The sequence below is a fragment of the Petaurus breviceps genome, unplaced genomic scaffold, assembly GCF_028583685.1.
Source record: "Petaurus breviceps papuanus isolate PSGF00001 unplaced genomic scaffold, PetGlider_PUasm1.0 186, whole genome shotgun sequence".
In the NCBI taxonomy this organism is placed as follows: domain Eukaryota; kingdom Metazoa; phylum Chordata; class Mammalia; order Diprotodontia; family Petauridae; genus Petaurus; species Petaurus breviceps.
Window position 1 is genome coordinate 22,130,874 of NW_027185798.1, and position 16,489 is coordinate 22,147,362.

Sequence of the window (16,489 nt, forward strand, 5' to 3'; positions counted from 1 at the left end):
CTGTGTTGGGGGACCGGGATGGGGTAGCGGCGGGTGGGGGTGGGGTGGGGCGTGTCTTTTACGGGACAGAGAGGAGCTGTAAGTTGTCCAGATTTCCAAAAGTTCCTCTTTCATGGGCTCTAAGACAGCATCCTGCCAAAAAGGAGTGATGGGGCTGGAGGCAAGGATCGAGGTTAATATATGGAGAAGAGGGTATCCTTATTATGCCAAGGTTCAAAGTTGGCACACACACACACACACACATATACACACACCAAGGGTCATCGTAGCTGTTGGCTCGCATCTTCGGCCCTGAGTCCCTCGTGGTTCAGGGTCAGGGGACTGGCTGTACCCACCTCCCACCCCAACCCCCTCCTGGGGGGAGGGAGGAGGGGAGAGGCGTCTGGCAGACTCTGTGACTCACTGCCGGGGGAGTAGGAGAAGGAGGCGCCGCCCCTCGGCTCTGTGCCCCCCTCTCTCTCCTCCCTCCTTTCCTCCCTCTCTCCTTTCCTCCCTTTTCCCTCGTCCCCTCCTCCCCTCCCCGACCCGCCTGCTCTGGCAAGTTTCTTCAGTCTCCCTCAACAAAACGATTCCGGCCTAGCCCGTGGCCCCACTCTCTCTTGGTAAGAAGGTAAGGGTCCCCACGGTTCCACGTGGGGAACAGATAGTGGTCTGAGGGCACGACCCGCATCTAGTTCTGGCGGGCATGGCCAGGCTATGAGTGTGTAGGTGTGGCCCAGTGTGGATGGGCAGGGGGTACGCAAGGGGCTCAGCTCTAGGTGGCCAAGCACCCCGGGAGATACCCTGATCCACGGGAGGACACCCCCGTATGTGGAGTGGCCCAGTGGCCCCCTCAGTGGAGCAGCCCGAGAATCCCAGAGTCTAGCATAGGAGGGGTGGGGGTGGGGGGCGCTGCTCTGCTCCTGGAATTTCCGGGGATCGGATTACCGAGCTGAGCCCAGCGGGGATGGCTAACCGCGCGCGCAGTGTATCGAAGGAAAGAAATTCTAGAATATAGAAGCAAAGGACCTGGGTTCAAGTTCCGACTCAGACACTTATTTGTGTGACTTTAGGTACATCACTTAACCTGCCCCCTCCCCCTGCCCAGCTTTTCTCATCTATAAAATGGGAAGGAATTGGACTAGATGGCAGCTAGCTCCAGGATCCTCCGATCCTGCCCGATTTCCTCCCTTCTGTTGCCCACAATGACCTGGGGCGGTGGATTCTTCCGATCCCTACGTTGCCGTAGGCTCTTCCCTCATCCTAGAGTTTTTGAAAGCTCCCTCAGCTTGGCTTTCGTGGCATCCTCTTCTAGGAATCAACAAGCATTTATCTACACAGCTCCTGCCCTGTATGGTCATTTGCTAGGTGTTGGGCATACAAAAATAAAAGCTGAAACGGTCCTGCCCTCAAGAAGCTTACTTTCTAAGAGGGTCTCTTTGTCACAGTAGGGTTCCCCCCCCCCCATGTTATGATTAGATCTCTTCCACCCTGTTATAGTGGATTCCCTTTGGATCCCTGTATTGAGAGGGTCTCTCCCACTGCTGTTAGGGTAAGTTCTCTTGGCACTCCCAGGTAATTGTCTTCGGGCTTTCCCCACCTCTCCCTGTAGGCTAGACAGGATCGTGCTGGCCCAGGGGTTTGCGTTGGGGAGGGAGAGAGGGGTGAGATTCGAGGGGCTGCCTCGCGTGATCCCGGTCCCACAGATCAGGCCGGCTTCCCAGACCTCCCTCCCCACCCCCACCCTCTTCTCTCTAGTCTGTAGCTCCAAGGAAAGAGGATGAACATCCTGGCTCCCGTGCGGAGGGACCGTGTCCTGGCCGAGCTGCCCCAGGTGGGTACCCGCGGACCGCTGTGTCCCTGGCCCTCTTGGCTTGCTCGGGATTCAGGTTGAAAGTCGTGCGGTGGGGGTGAAGGGGCGAGAGCTCCTGTCTCTCCACTCCACTATGAGTCCCGGAGCTCCTGGGGTGGAATTGGGAGCGTGTGGGAGGGGAGGGAAAGAAGACCGACAACTCCCTGGTTCCCCAGCTGTGTTATTATAAGGCCGATCTTTTGGGTGGGGCTGCCTCTGGAGGGAAGGTACCAGCCCCAGCCGGCCTGCCCTGTGGCTCCCTTCTGGCTGCTTCGGGGTGGTCCAGACTGGCAGTTCTGCGGGGGTGGGGCGGGGGCGGTCCTCCCCCAGCTTCTTCTCTCCCTCCCTCCCCTCCCCCCCCCACTTCAGTGCCTGAGGAAGGAGGCCGCCCAGCACTGCAACAGAACCTTCCACCCTCGGGTCAGCAGTGCATGTCAGGAGCAGAGGACAGGCACCGTGGGGTAAGTGGTGGGCACGGAAGGAAGAGATGAGTGTGCACCATAGTGGGGGTCAACAAAGTGCCGAGGGTGGGCATGATGTCACAGGTGATTCAAAAAGGGATGAAACAGGCCGTGGGTCTGAATCCAGCAAAAACATTTGAACATCCAACAAAAAACTAGGTGGTCAAGTGGGTAGATCTTTGTCTCCGGAGTCAGGAAGACCTGAGTTCAAATGCAGCCTCAGACATTTACTAGCTGTGCCCTTGGGCACATCACTTTATCTCCATTTGCCTCCATTTCCTTAACTGTAAAATGAGGATATAATAGCACCTTCCTCTCAGGGTTCTTGTGAGAATCCAATGAGGTAAGATTTATAAAGCCAGGGAGGCCAGGAGGCAGAATTCCAGGTATATGGAGCGGCCAGTGCCAACAGCCAGCCTGGGGACACAGTGTGTCCTGTGCAGGGCACGACCACTTTGAGTGGATCACTGTGCCACTGGATCACCTGGCATGTGGTGTTTGTGGGGTTTGGTGGGGGGATGAATGGGACTATGGAGTAAGGAGTAAGAAGACTAGAAAGTGAGAGGGGGACAAGCCAATGGGAAGATCAGATATTTGATCCGGCAGGTGATAGGGAGCCATTGAAGTTTATGGAATAGGGAGGTGACAGGGTCAGGCCTAGCCTTTGGGAAGATTACTTTGACAGCTAAGTGGAGGCTGGACTGGAGGCAGGGAGGCCAACCAGCAGGCTGTTACAGTAGTACAGATGGGAGGTGATGAGTGCTTGCATTACTGGGGTAGTGTCAGAGCACATCTCTATGCCAGAGACATTATAAAGGTAGAAAAGACAGGACTGATGTCCCTTTGGATGTGAGCAGGTGAGAGAAGAGGCATTGAAGATAACACCTAGGGTGCAAGCCCATTTGACTGAGACCGTAGCATGATAGCATTATCCTAGATAATGATAGGGAAGTGAGGAGGGGCTCCAAGGGAAAGATAATAAAAGCTCAGTTTTTGGACATGGGGAGTGGAAGGTGTCCATGGGATCTCTAGTTTGAGGTGTCCAACCCAACGGAGAGTTGGAGAATGGAGAGAGGTTAGAACTGGACAAAGAGATCTGAGCTTTGAATCCATGGGAATTACCATCACTAAATATCCCTAGGAGACCTGCAATCATAACAACACCACATACACAAATCACTACTCACAATCCTTCAGACACATACATATGTAGATTGTACTCTGACACATACACTCAGACATGTATGAAGACACACTGTAGCACATAAAATTTTAATTTCTCACTAAAATGACTTCTCTGACTGGGGAATGACTTCATCTTGGCAATTATTGGGAAGGAGAGTAAATAATCCCAGAAGGGGGCTGTGGATCTGAAACTGTGTCCCCTGTCACTTCAGGGAGTGTTATTGTATGTGTTTGGGGCAGGGGAATAAGAAGGGGTCAGTCCATTCACTGAGGCCTGTCCTCTGCCCCACCCCCTTCATAATTCAGTGTGCCAGACCCATAGGATCATCTCCTTCCCACCCCCCACCCCCAGCTGGGCAGGGAGACCTGGGAGGCCTGGCCTCCATGATATGCTTGGTTTGGGCTCCAGCCATAAATTCCTTCTTCCTTCTGTCCAATTCCCCCCTCTCCTTCCTGCCCTTTAGAAAATGGAGTGGACAAGACTGTATCTGGAGGAGTGCAGTGTATGTAGTATTAGGTGCTAACCCCGTTCTTCTCAATAGATTCAAGATCTCCAAAGTGATTGTTGTGGGGGACCTGTCTGTGGGGAAGACCTGCCTCATTAACAGGTGAGAAGTGAGGGAAGCTGGGGAGAATTAAGAATGGATAGATGGTGTATGTATGTATGTAGGTGTGCAAGTGGGAGAGATTGGGGTGGGAAATCAAGGCTGGATTCTAGGCAAGACCTCACTTCCCCAGCTTCTCTCTCCTTCCTTTCAGGTTTTGCAAAGACACTTTTGACAAGAATTACAAGGCTACCATTGGGGTAGACTTCGAGATGGAGAGGTTTGAGGTGCTGGGAGTCCCCTTCAGCCTACAGCTGTGAGTGCATTCTTCCCTCTCTTATGCCAGCGTGTCCCTCTCATCACGGAAGCCCCTTTCCCAGAAGCCCAGTCTGTCTGCATCATAATAATCATTGTAGACCAACAACTTAAGAGTCCAAAGTGAGGCACCCTAGTGCTTGATCCCCTCCTTGCTAGTACCCACCCTTCAATGCCCCAATAACCCATTCAGATCCTCCTCATTCCACCTACCACCCACCACACCAACTTCATCACACTCCTTAATTTACTTGCTTTTCTGTGTCCCATGCTCTGGACCCATCTCTCTAGTCCCCCAGAACTCTGTACCCCTATCTCTGCATCTTCAGGGCTCTGTCCCTACCTCTCTCTGCCCCAGGGCTGCATATAAGTCTTTCTTGGCCCCCGATGTCCTGAACCCACTGCCTGTGCCCATCCCCATCTAGCCCCTCAGTGCCCTATACCCATGCAACATCCTCTCTCCCAGCTGGGACACTGCCGGGCAGGAGAGGTTCAAATGCATCGCGTCTACTTACTACCGTGGAGCCCAAGGTGAGGGGAGGCAGTGCTCAGATATTAGGTGGGGAGGGAGGGACACAGGTGTGGCCAGGGAGCCCCAGTGGGTAGGGCTCAGTGGGAACAGCTGAGAGTCTTCCCTATTTTATGTTTAACTGTCTATTTCCCTCCCCCAGCCATCATCATTGTGTTCAACCTCAATGACGTGGCCTCCTTGGAACATACCAAGTACGGTGCTGGGGAGAAGGATGGAGAGGGAGGGGCTGGGATGGTAGGAGGAGTGAGGGTGAGGGAGTGCCTGGGGGGGCAGGGAGAGAGTCGGAAGGTGAGAGGGCTCTTGGGAGGGTGGTCAGAGCAGAAGGACCAAGGTTGTTGGGGCAGAGGAGAGGGAGGGGTGTTGGCAGGAATGGGGAGGGAAGTCTCACCTTTTCCTCCCTGGCACCAGACAGTGGCTGGCTGATGCGCTGAGGGAGAATGACCCCTCCAATGTGCTTCTGTTCCTTGTGGGCTCCAAGAAGGACTTGAGCGTGAGTATGAGGGAAGGGCTGCGTTTCAGGATGCCAGGGACCAGGAGGTGGGCATCCCAGTCCCAAGCCCTGAATGATCTTCTCTTGTTAGACTCCAGCTCAGTATGTGTTGATAGAGAAGGACGCTGTCAAGATGGCCCAGGAAATGAAGGCCGAGTACTGGGCTGTCTCATCTCTCACAGGTGAGCTGTGGGCACGGTGGCATCTTGGCGTGCACTCTCTGCTGGCAGTTACATCTGCCTCTCAGTCCCAGCTTCTTCCTGGCAGAGCTCATTTGCCTCACTACCCACCTTTCTGTTCTGTCTGTCCTGTTGGGTGCCTCCCAATGCTCTGCCCTAGGTACCCCTGGTGTCACCCACCTCAGGGTCAGTCTGGCACATGCTCTACAAGCCTGCCTGTACCTTCTCACCCTTGTTCTCTGCTGGGGAACTTGATGCCCAAAGTCCTTATCGTCCCCTGAACCCCATCACCTGAATTCCCCACCATGACCTGCCCACCCCATGGCTTCTGCTCTCCCTGGCACTCTGGTGCCCCTTTCTGAATGCCTGCTCCTCATGCCAGGTGAAAATGTTCGGGAGTTTTTCTTCCGTGTGGCAGCACTAACTTTTGAGGCCAACGTGCTGGCTGAGCTTGAGAAGACCGATGCCCGGCGTATAGGTGACATTATCCGTAAGTGCCTTTGACTCAAGTCTCTATTGCCTCCTCTATTAATTAAGGGGCTTTGCTATATAGAATGATATAATGTAATATAACATAATATAATCTATGTCTAATATAATATGATAATTTAGGTATATCATCTCATAGTCAAGATCTCTAAAGATGAAAAATGCCCCCCTGGGGGGGGGGGGCGGCTAGGTGGTGCAGTGAATGGAGCACAGGCCCTGGAGTCAGGAGAACCTGAGTTCAAATCCAGCCTCAGACACTTAACACTTACTAGCTGTGTGACCTTGGGCAAGTCACTTAACCCCAATCACCCTGCCCTCCCCCCTCCAAAAAAAAGCAAGAAAGAAAAAAGAAAAATGCCCACTGGGTGAGAGGGGACGTGGAAGGTAGAGTCCTTTTAGACTCTGGCTTATTAGACCTCATTCTCATCTCCTCATTTAGGAATCAACAGCAATGACAGCAACCTCTATCTGACGACCAGCAAGAAGAGGCCTAAATGCTGCCAGTGATCCTACAGTCCCCAGATGCTGGCACCGCCACGAATGCCATGCCTCTCCCCATTGTTGGGCCCATAGACATTGCACTGAACTGTTTTTCCAGACCAAAGAGCTCTTCCCAGAAGGGCAGCAGGAACCGTGCCAGTCTAGGTGCCCTTCTTCCCCTAGGCACCCCACCAAAGACCGGATCTCTCTTTTTTGAGGCTCTCCATGGGGACTTTGGGGAGATGAGTGGCATGGCGGGGTAGAAAAGGGACTGGAGGATCCCAAGAGCTTTACTCTGCCTTCTGGGCACCAGTGGACATGGGCACCCACCTGCTGCTCCTTTGCCCCATCGTGCTATGCCCTACACAATAGTCTCACTTGTATGTGGTGCCCTGGGGGTGTGGCAAATGATGGAATCATAAGGCCATGGAATTTTAGGGTTCTAGGGGATCTAAGAGGCAAGCTCACCCCTGTATTGGGGCTGGATAGCAGGGAATTGAGTGAGGTCACTGGGAAAGCACTTAATGCCTTGACGAAGATAACTTCTCTGTAGCTACCCTTGCAGTGGGAGCCCTGACCCTGGCAGTGAGAGCATGGTGAGTGGGCCATCTCCCAGTGGGGTCTGGGTGTCCCACACAGTGCTGATCGCAGTGAGGTGTGGGGTGACAGAAGAGGAGCAGCTGCTTTCCATCTCATGCCAGCCTCCTCTAAGGTGTGATAGGCAGCTGTCTATAAGGGGCATTCTGAGGGCCCCCTGATATTAATCCCTATCTGAGAATATCTCCCCAGGTCCATTACCAATGCCTGAAACTCCACCATTTTATGCTATTCCTGTGGGTTAAGCTTTGCTCTCTCCCTGCTTTTCAAAAATTATCCTCCAAGGAATAGTAGATGAAGTCTTGAGTTCCTGGGAGAGTTTATCAGATGTTTGTTTGGCTGGAGATGTCTTGGAGATAGGGTCATGGATTTAGGACCTATCCAGCCCAAATCTGTGATCCTATCTCTCCTTACACTAATAAGGGAGGTGAGGCTGGTGACCTTGCACAATCCTCCCTCCCTCCCTCAAATCCAAGTCAGCTGCAAGTCATGTAATCATTTCCCTGATGCCACGGTCCTCTTCAAGAATGAAGGGCAAACGCAAGAGACTATCCCTAGTCCTTGTTTCTGTGGTCACAGATGTTATGTAAGATGGCTTCAGGTACACTGCTTTCCTACCTTTATAGCTTTGGCCTTATGCCCCTCAAAGGCAGAGGTTGGCCAGACCCTGGGAGAACTACATCACTCCTCATGCCTCTTATCACACCTAACTTCAGAATCTCAGCTAGAAGAGATCCTAGGGATCAGTCTACCTATCCACTTGGCCTTATTTTATAGAGGAAAAAACAGGCCCGGGGAGAAATGACCTCCCCAAGGTCATACTGAATCAGTAGCAAAGACAGACTAGGATATAGCTTTCCTGACCCCTAGTCCAGGAGTCTCTCTACTACAACACACATTGTCTAGTCCCAGTCCATTCCCCTAGCCTCAAAATGCCTTCATTTGGCCCCTGCCTCTTCCTCATATATTACATCCTTAGTTCTGTTCCTCCCTATCACCCATATATTTGTGTGGGATTTGCAGGGCTTGACACAGATTGAGTCTTGGGGACTCAGCAGGTAAAAAGGAACATCTCCCTTACTGGGGCGGAAGTTGGCCAGCACATCCTGCTTGGAAGGGGGAAGGGGAGTGGGTTGGTGAAATATAGTTAAACAAAACAAGTGGACACCTTGATTGTGTATGATGGAGTAAGCTCCGTTCTGCACCTGTAGCCTACCACTTCTCTGTCCAGAGGAGGGAACTATATATCATTGCCAGCACCCCAGAATCAGAGTCAAGATTGGTCATTGTGCTGACTGACCCGAGGTCTGATGTCTCTGGGTGTCTTTATTTTATTGTATATATTATTCTATGGTTTTCTGCTTTGCTCTGCATTGATTCATACAGATCTAACCAAGTTCCTCTTAATTTTGCATATTTATAGTTTCTTATGGTGCCATAACTCCTGTGGCGTTGATGTACCCTGGTTTGTTTATCCGGCCTTTTCCAGCCAATGAGCACCTGAATATGGCGGCTCTACATGGGGCCTGTCATGGACCATGTTGGCCTATGGCATACATAATAGTGGGATATCCCCTGGAGAGTGGGACCAATCTTATGCTGATGTTCACAGGGCAGAAAGTTCTCAAGCTGAGATTTCCATCCAGCCCTCTTGCCTCTCAGACCAATTCTTTTTCCCTAAATCAGGCTCCCACCTGTCCTGTAGGGGAAAGACTCCTCCTTCATTCCAGTGTTTCACTCTTCCCTGATGGGAAGCATGGTACACAGTGGGAACCATGCTGGATCTGGGTTTGAATCCTGTCTTGGCCACTTCCTATGTAACTTCCGTCAAGTGATTAACCTTTCTGGACCTTGACTTCCTTGTCTGTAAATGATCTTGAAGAACCTTGTCATCTCTATGATCTTATAAAATCCTCATGTATGTCTAACCTCAGTCCTCGCTTAAATTTTTTGTTTCCTTGAATATCATTTCCTTTAGTCTAACACCAGATGCTCCAGGAGTTACACAATCTGCTGTCCCTTCCATCCATCCTAATATACACACATGATCACTTTGGGCTGCTATCTGTTCACAGCCTAACTGGTCTTGCCTCCAGGCTATCCCTTCTCTGTAAAGTTTCAACTCCTGCCTCTGGCATTCAAAGCCCTCCATAGTTTGTTTCTGACTCACTATTTCTCATCATGAAGTCAACATTTTAGTGGCACAAGACTTCTCCCAGTTCCCTCTTTTTTTTTTTTTGAGGGGGGAAGACAGGGCAATTGGGGTTAAGTGACTTGCCCAAGGTCACACAGCTAGTAAGTGTTAAGTGTCTGAGGTCACATTTGAATTCAGGTCCTCCTGACTGCTCTATTCACTGCACCGTAGCTGCCTCCAGGTCTCTCTTCTTGGCCTCCACACCCAGCTCTTAGCCTTTACCACATTCGTTCCCCACATCTGTCTGTTGAAGCCCCTCTGAGGCCTGTTTCTAGTTCTTCCTCCTCTGTGAAGCCCTCTCCCCATCCCTCGGGTGAAAGTGACTCAGATTATCAGCGCCTTTCCCGGCCCTTCCTCCTGCCCTTTGTGTCATACACATTTGCAGACTTGTCTTTCTGCCCTTCTTAGATTGTTCCTCTGTGGCAGGATCCCCAGCACCTAGCATGTACTTTGTATACTGCCAGTGCTTAATAATGTTTGTTGGCCATCAGCTCTCGCTGCTGTGTGTGTGGGGGTGGGGAGCCCTTGGCAATGGGCCCTGGACTGACCTATCAGCCCAGTGGGTCTGGGCCTAGAGCCAAGGTCAGTCTTTTTACCTTCCCCCCATCCCCTCTTATTCCAGAGCAGCAGCTGGTTGATGGCATCGGGATGGAGATATCCCAATCCACTGATGACATTACACAACCCATAAAGGGACTCCTGTCCCTTTCCTAACAAATCAAGTTGGAGGTCTGCCCTTTTTAGACTTGTGCTCGTATTTTCAGGAGAACAACTGAACAAGACCTCCTCCTTTTGCAGCCTGTAATTTTATTCACATGAATGCAAGGCAGGGCTTAATTGACCAGACACCCCTAGACACAGCAAGGCCAGGGCACCCCTCCTACTGCGGGCCTGCATTCTCCTCATCCTCTGCATGGCCTTGAGGTGGCTGTCTCCTCCAGTAAGACTGTGAGCTAATCTCTCCTTTTGGCTTTATACCCACCAACAAACCAAGAAAGGCTCATGGGAAAGAAAAGGGCAAGGTCAGATCTGTGGTGATGCTGGAGCTCTGTCCAGGTCTTGGAACCCAAGGAGGAGGCCTCCCTCATTGGGGAGGATGTGGGGCTGCAGAGCATGCCTGTGTGTGTGTGTGTGTGTGTGTGTGTGTGAGACACTTGCCTGGGCAAAGTGACTGGTACTGGGAAGGCTTGAGATACCAGGGGTGAGTGGTGGGAAGGGGAGCAGGACCATTTCTCTCTCCCCTGCCCCCCCCCCCCAGGTTCTTTAGAGCTACTTGAACGAATGAGGCCCCTTCAAGACCTTCTATGCTAATTCCCTCGGCTGGTAGTGTGAATGAGGTCTTCCCACCACCCAGAGGGAAAAAAAGATCTTCCTTGTTTCTCAGCTCCCATAGGGAGGAGGGAAGACTGGAAATAAGCACCATGTCAGTGGCCCAGTGGGTTGTTTGAAGAGGTCTGGCAGGGCAACGTCACTCTATTCCAGGCTGCCATGGCAACCAGGAGGGACCCACCCCCTTCTCACTCTTTGAAGGAGGAGGGGGTCAGAAGTAGCTGGCATTCAGACTGCCCAGATTAGGGGGTGGTAGTATTTAACTCCTTCTGGTCTTACCCTCTTGTCTGAGTAGGTCTTGGGGTGGGTTTGGGCCAGGAAGAGGAAATTAAGTGGTATCATCATGTTTTAGTGGCTTTGGAAGTCTGAATGAGAGGGGTGGTCATTTGTTCTCACTCTGGCCCAGAGAGTGAGCAGAGATGAGCAGATGGGCGGCCTCCCTGGAGTCAGCAAGAGGAGAGAGGGCTTGGCCCAAACTTGGACCAGGGGGACGCTGAAACTTCTTTTCCTCAGCCCATTTCCCAAGCAACTTCTTCCCTGAAGATTATCAGCCAAACTCGGCCCCTGTGCCTATAACTCCCAGTGCTTGTGAGGAGAGGGGGGCAATGGTCCCTGGTGCCAAGCTGTGCTGGGGGAAGAGACTGGGGGCGATAGATCCAGGGAGATTTGAAGCCTCTGGGAGAAAGGCAAGAAAGAGGAGAGCTGGGGGGAAGGAAGGAGATGATGAAGGGGGGCAAACAAAAGAGAGGGGAGGGGAAAGGCAAACAAAGAAAATGGAAGGGGGTGAGGTGGTTGGAAGGGACCAGAGACAGGAGGTGGGGGGTGTAGAAGGGAGTGAAGGGGGTGTGTGAAGAAGGGAGAAGAGGGAAGAGGGGAGGGGTAGGCTGGGGGCCTTAGCCCCTCCCCGGGCACATCAGGCCACCCAGCGTCCTTGGGTGGCTGTATAAGGCTGTGGGGGGAGGAGAGACTTGCTTTGGAGATTCAGAACTGACCGGGCCATGAGTTCCCAGGGCTGCTGGCTGGGGCTGCCACTGCTGCTGACCACTGTTGCTGGGGGCCTTGTTGGACCAGGAAGTCTAGAGATCACACCCCACCGAGTCAAGAGGGGCTTCACTTACCCAGGCACACTGTGGTGTGGGGCAGGAAACAATGCTGAGAGCTACGAGCAGCTAGGTGAGGGAGATGAGCAAGGAGGTATAATGGGGAGACATTCAGGGGAGAGATCTACCTGAAGGCTGGAGGCTGGGCCCAGTGGTAGCCCTAAAGGGCCTATGCTTGGCTAGACAAAGGGGACATGGTCAGCAGTTGGACAGTGGGAGCTGTTGAAAGCTGCCTCTCCAACCATCATCCTAAGGAGTCTGGAGCTAGGGCACCCTGAGGGGGTGCAGGGGGAAGCCTTCTAGCAGAAGGCATGGGTTTGGGGAGGAAATGGAGGCAGGGCCCAGGGGTCTGGGTTCACCGAGCTCCCTGGCTCTCCTCCACCCAGGGGAGCACGAGGAGACAGACAGATGCTGTCGAGACCATGACCAGTGTCAGCACGTGATCCACCCCTTTACCGTTGGCTATGGCCATCACAACTTCCGCTGGCATACCATCAGCCATTGCGACTGTGACACAAGGTGAGTGGAGGGGGGCATGGGCTCAGTGCTCCTCCCACCTTCTGGCCAACAAAGCCCATGGAAGCAGGAGTACAGAATACCGAGCAGGGCTCCTCACCCATCCTCCTTTACTCAGCTCCAGGGTCCCAGGCCTGGTCCCCATGTGCTGGGGCTACATCCACACCGACGAAAGGGAGGGATGGGCCTGCGGACCAGAGATGGACCCTCTGATGGCTTCCTGAATCTAGGCCTTGGAAGCAGGGGTGGGGGGCATGGCTGGGGGCAGGTCTGAAAGCTGGGTGTCTGGCAGGCTGAAGCAGTGCCTGCGGCAGGTGAATGACGCTGCCTCCCGAGCCGTTGGTCAAGCCTTCTTCAACGTCATCCAGGTACCCTGCTTTGAGCTCACCTTCGAGGAGCAATGTGTGGAGCGTTACTGGTATGGATGGTGAGTAGCAGGACAGGCAAAGCCAGGGGGAGCGGGCCTCCCTCATACCTACACTGAGGCACCCTGTCTTTCGCAGGTGTAAAAGCTATGGCCCCATGCCCCGGGCAGTGCTCCATGACCCTATGCTCTATGAGTTTGGGGCAGAGTTCAACATGCTGTCCCACCCCACCCCACCGCTGGGCAGGACTACCACTCCAGGCCTCGCAGCTGTGCCCCAAACCTGGAAGGTCCAGTACTCCTCATTACAGCCTGCAGCTTGGGATAGCAGGGGTGCCAAGATGGGGAAGAAGAAAAAGGAGAAAAGGAAGAAGGGCCTTATGCTGACACCAGTCCCAAGCCCAGAGCCCCAGCTGGTGAAGGAGCTAGAAGACAGCAAAACCTCAGCACCCATGGTCAAGGAAGCAGCGGCCCTGGATTGGGGTGGCAAGGATGATGGATTTAACAATGTCCTTCATGGTGAGACCAAAGCTGAGGAGCTGACAGAACCCCCTCCCAAAAAGGCAGAAGTCCGGGCTACAGGCCAGCCAAAGAAAGGCAGGAGGAAGGGGCATCGCAGAAGGAAAGGGCACAGGAAGGGCTCTAGCCCCTCATCGAGGCCAAGCCTCAGCTGAAGATGGGGGCTGGGGTGTACCCAGCATCTGGCTCTCTCCCCAAGGCTCCTCTCTCGGCACTGGTGTTGGGCCCCTGTGGGGCTGTAGCCAAGTCGGCTCAGGCAGGGTTTTCTGGTTGCTGTCCAGGGGCCATGAGCTCCTGGAGGAACTGTGAAGAAGGATGGGTGTGAGCAGAATCAAGATGAACACTTCCATAAAAAGTCCAGAATCGCACCCCAGCAGGGTGGCCTCAGCAGAAGCCCCAATGCTCAGCTCTTTGGCAGAGAGCAGCTGCTTCCGGAGCCGGCCCAGCAGCAGGAGACAGCTTTGCTATAGCAAATGGAGAAGATGGGGTGGGGGGGGGGCGGGGCAGAGGAGCTGCGTCTGTGCAGAGCAACTCCTGGGGAAGGACAGCACTTCACTGGGTGTGATGACAGTGCTACAACAAACCCATTTCACTTGCTGTTCTCTGTGCCTGCATCAGTTGACCTTGAGGCATCCTGATAAGGAGGTGGGTGGCAATCACCATTAACTGCTCTGAGGATGGTATGGGTGGCAATGGGCAGCTGAACTTCTCAGGGCTGGCTACTAGACCCAGCACATCCCTTGCCTTGCATATAAAGTGTTCAAGGGACCAGAAACCAACTCATTAGCTGGATGGTCTGGCTCCATTCCCCCTGCTTAGCAAGGCCAGGGTGGAGGAAGGGCTGCCTGAGCCTGCCTTTTCCACTCCTCTCCCCCAGGATAGGAGAGGGAATGGGGGAAGGGCCAGTCCATTTTCCCAGGCTTCTCTAACAATGCTGGGATGAAGCCCTTGTAAAGGAGGCACCCAGGGGCCAGGCAGCTTTGAATAAAAGAGGTTTTGGGGCCAGTTGTGATGGGGGAGGGGCTGAGACTGGGACCTGGCAACTCCAAATGCCCAGGCTGGGTGCGGAGACCAGTTTCACTAGGAATGCTGAGGCCCTCTCCAGGGCTAATGATGAAAAGAATGGCTCAAAGATGGGGGCAGGGGTGAGAAGAGAAGCTTGGTGAGGCAAGGGAAAGAACTCAGGGGACAGAACAGTGGCCTGTGCTTGAGACTGATGGAGGGAGAGGACGGGAAATGGCCTGAGGCAGGAGAAAGGCAGCCTGAGAAATGCTTTTTGTCATGGGTCCCAAGAAAAATCCTTCTCAGGCTTTGGAATAACACAGGAGTCCTGCCTTGTCCTTGACTTACCTGGGCTGGTTGATCTGAACAAAGGGATAAGAGACAGATAATGTGCACATGTGGGTATTGTATGGGTGCAGTGAAAGCTGTAACTCCTGCCCCAAGGGGCGGCTTTTTTGGGGAGGAACCTAGCAGCTGGAGAGAAAACCTGCACCAACACTGTAGAAACACTGTTTATTCCAATGGACAGGGTGGAAGCTGCAATGAGAGGGTGGCCATGCAGCAGCGAGGCAGATGGGGTGGGGAGGGAAGGATCGCCCCAACACTCCTGCTCAGATGTGCCGCCCCACCCTGGGTTTTGGCTTCAACGTCAGATTCCTTCCTCCTCTCTCAGCCCTCCTCTAACCTGCCCCCCCTCCCCTGAATAAATAGCGTCTCCTGCAGAACTGGAGACTGAGGGGGGGATATCTCTTCTCGAGGGAGCTCGGTGCCCCAAGTCACGTCCCAGAGGTGGTGGGTCCAGATGCCCGCAGGGCGACAAGAACAAACTGTGGCTCCAGTCCCGTCCTCCTTTCCCCGCCCGCGGTGGGGGTCAGCATGGGGCGGGCTGCCACCTAGCACCTGTACTGGTATACGGGTCACCCATCTGTGCTGACCAGCATGGAAAATGTCATTCATGCCATCAATGGACAGCAAAGGCGTGAGGCTCAGGGAGGGCGTGGCCCCTGAGGGCCCCCTAGCGGTCCATCTCATCCAGCAGGGGCGTGGCATCGCCAGCAATGGACATGGGAGTGCTCTCGATCATTGGGCTGGGGGAAGGGCGAGGTGTCAGCCGCTGTTTCTGTTTCCGACGCTCTGCCTCCTTCTCCTGGAGCCACTGCTCCGCCATCTTGCCCCAGTCGATGGCAGCATGACTGTTGGACCTGGATGCAGACAGAGAGGCGGGGTCAGGGCTGCCCTGACCCTGGCAGGGGGAACTGTCAATGGCTACAGATCCCAATCTGCCCCTCCTGGATCTCCTACGGGGCACTGCCAAACCCCTTCAAGTCTTGTCCACAAGTCTAGAAGCCTAGGCACTTACCCAAGGTTCCCTGTTCCCATGATACCCACCATCCCTCCGTGTGCCCCACCTTCTAGCTCCTGGCTCTTCCCAATATACTTACTTTGGCTGCTGTCGGTGCCGGGAGCTGGAGGAGGGTTGGGGCTGGGCTTGGGCCTGGGTGGACTGTGGGGTGGTGTTGGCTTGTAGCTGGTGGTATTGGGGTGTGGTGATGGGCTGGCTGGGGGTTGTGTATGAATAGCTGGGTGTCATCAATGGTGTGGCCACAGGCTGCTGGGCTGGGGTTGGGAACACCTTGGTATAGAGAGAATTCAGAAATGTCAATGATTACAGAACAGCTTAGCTTAGATCCCTAAATAAAAGAACAAACTGGAGAATAAGACTTGGAAATGTGACAGACTAAAGACCCTAAATGACAGGTGGTCCTGTCCCTCCTCTAGCCCACCCTGGCTGGGCGCGTCTGAGGACATCTTTAAACCTCTGATATTCTAGGCACCTCCCGAAAGCTAGAAATGCAAGAGAAGGTGCTGACCAAGTGTCCCTCCAGGAGTTCCCTAACCCAATGAAATTGCAGGCCCAGGTCCTTACCTGGAGCCTGACCCTGAAGAGAATAGTGAGATTCTATGATTTCTCACCACCAAGTGCCCTCAAGGAAGGTCACCATCTCCCTCCCTCTGAAGCCTCACCTCAGCAAAGGCTGGGTAGGGGTGGTGGTGAGGAACAGAGCACCTGGGAGGAGCTCCTATTTTGATCACCAGCACCTCTGTGAAGAACAATGTGGGTACGGGGGAATGAATGGCATCTGCCTAGTGAGGCCCAAACCCCCACCCCTGAATCACTTACATGGTAAGCACTGCTGCCACCTCCACTGCCACCGTAGCCATATTGACTAGAGGCCCACTGGGCTGGGGTGGCGTTGGGGTTCTGTCCTTGGCCAGTCACAGCAGCAATGGCACTGAACATCTGTGAGGTCATGTTCTGGGGCAGGGCATTCACTGCTCTGGTCAGATCTGCAAGACCCA

General features: G+C 53.7%; 3 protein-coding genes across 8 annotated transcripts in view; 2 read left to right on the top strand and 1 right to left on the bottom strand.

The window, feature by feature from the left end:
• Positions 1-408: 408 nt before the first annotated feature.
• On the top strand, positions 409-9,037 carry RAB34 (RAB34, member RAS oncogene family). Of its 4 annotated transcripts, XM_069089797.1 has the most exons (12): positions 409-610; positions 1,738-1,813; positions 2,201-2,292; positions 4,020-4,085; positions 4,237-4,338; positions 4,804-4,868; positions 5,009-5,060; positions 5,278-5,359; positions 5,451-5,483; positions 5,523-5,541; positions 5,921-6,028; positions 6,467-9,037. In XM_069089797.1, exons 2-12 carry the CDS (start codon positions 1,760-1,762, stop codon positions 6,532-6,534), a joined length of 741 nt encoding a protein of 246 aa, XP_068945898.1. In that variant the 5' UTR covers positions 409-610; positions 1,738-1,759; the 3' UTR covers positions 6,535-9,037. The 4 variants fall into 4 exon arrangements, with proteins under 4 accessions (XP_068945898.1, XP_068945895.1, XP_068945896.1 ...); XM_069089794.1 differs by having other exon boundaries at positions 415-610; positions 5,451-5,541; XM_069089795.1 differs by having other exon boundaries at positions 415-602; positions 5,451-5,541.
• Positions 9,038-11,989: 2,952 nt separating this feature from the next.
• Positions 11,990-14,489, top strand: PROCA1 (protein interacting with cyclin A1). Its single transcript, XM_069089155.1, has 3 exons — positions 11,990-12,246; positions 12,536-12,670; positions 12,747-14,489. The coding sequence occupies exons 1-3, from the start codon at positions 12,056-12,058 to the stop codon at positions 13,279-13,281; spliced, it is 861 nt and encodes a 286-aa protein (XP_068945256.1). The 5' UTR covers positions 11,990-12,055; the 3' UTR covers positions 13,282-14,489.
• Positions 14,490-14,624: 135 nt separating this feature from the next.
• The window catches only part of SUPT6H (SPT6 homolog, histone chaperone and transcription elongation factor), a 34,248-nt gene continuing 32,383 nt past the window's right edge, over positions 14,625-16,489 (bottom strand). For all 3 annotated transcript variants that reach the window (XM_069089814.1, XM_069089812.1, XM_069089813.1), the window contains exons 35-37: positions 16,311-16,477; positions 15,571-15,761; positions 14,625-15,330 (exon numbers count right to left, since the gene is read on the bottom strand). In XM_069089814.1, coding sequence (XP_068945915.1) covers positions 15,144-15,330; positions 15,571-15,761; positions 16,311-16,477 — 545 coding nt within the window. In that variant the 3' untranslated portion in view covers positions 14,625-15,143. The remainder of the gene's footprint in view (positions 15,331-15,570; positions 15,762-16,310; positions 16,478-16,489) is intronic.

Bases quoted from the DNA above. Each gene is read 5' to 3' on its own strand.
- RAB34 (XM_069089794.1), top strand. From the start codon at position 1,760: ATGAACATCCTGGCTCCCGTGCGGAGGGACCGTGTCCTGGCCGAGCTG. The intron at 4,339-4,803 runs GTGAGTGCATTC...CCTCTCTCCCAG, and splicing joins GTCCCCTTCAGCCTACAGCT to CTGGGACACTGCCGGGCAGG. The intron at 4,869-5,008 runs GTGAGGGGAGGC...TCCCTCCCCCAG, and splicing joins TTACTACCGTGGAGCCCAAG to CCATCATCATTGTGTTCAAC.
- PROCA1 (XM_069089155.1), top strand. From the start codon at position 12,056: ATGGAGGCAGGGCCCAGGGGTCTGGGTTCACCGAGCTCCCTGGCTCTC. The intron at 12,247-12,535 runs GTGAGTGGAGGG...GGTGTCTGGCAG, and splicing joins CATTGCGACTGTGACACAAG to GCTGAAGCAGTGCCTGCGGC. The intron at 12,671-12,746 runs GTGAGTAGCAGG...TGTCTTTCGCAG, and splicing joins GAGCGTTACTGGTATGGATG to GTGTAAAAGCTATGGCCCCA.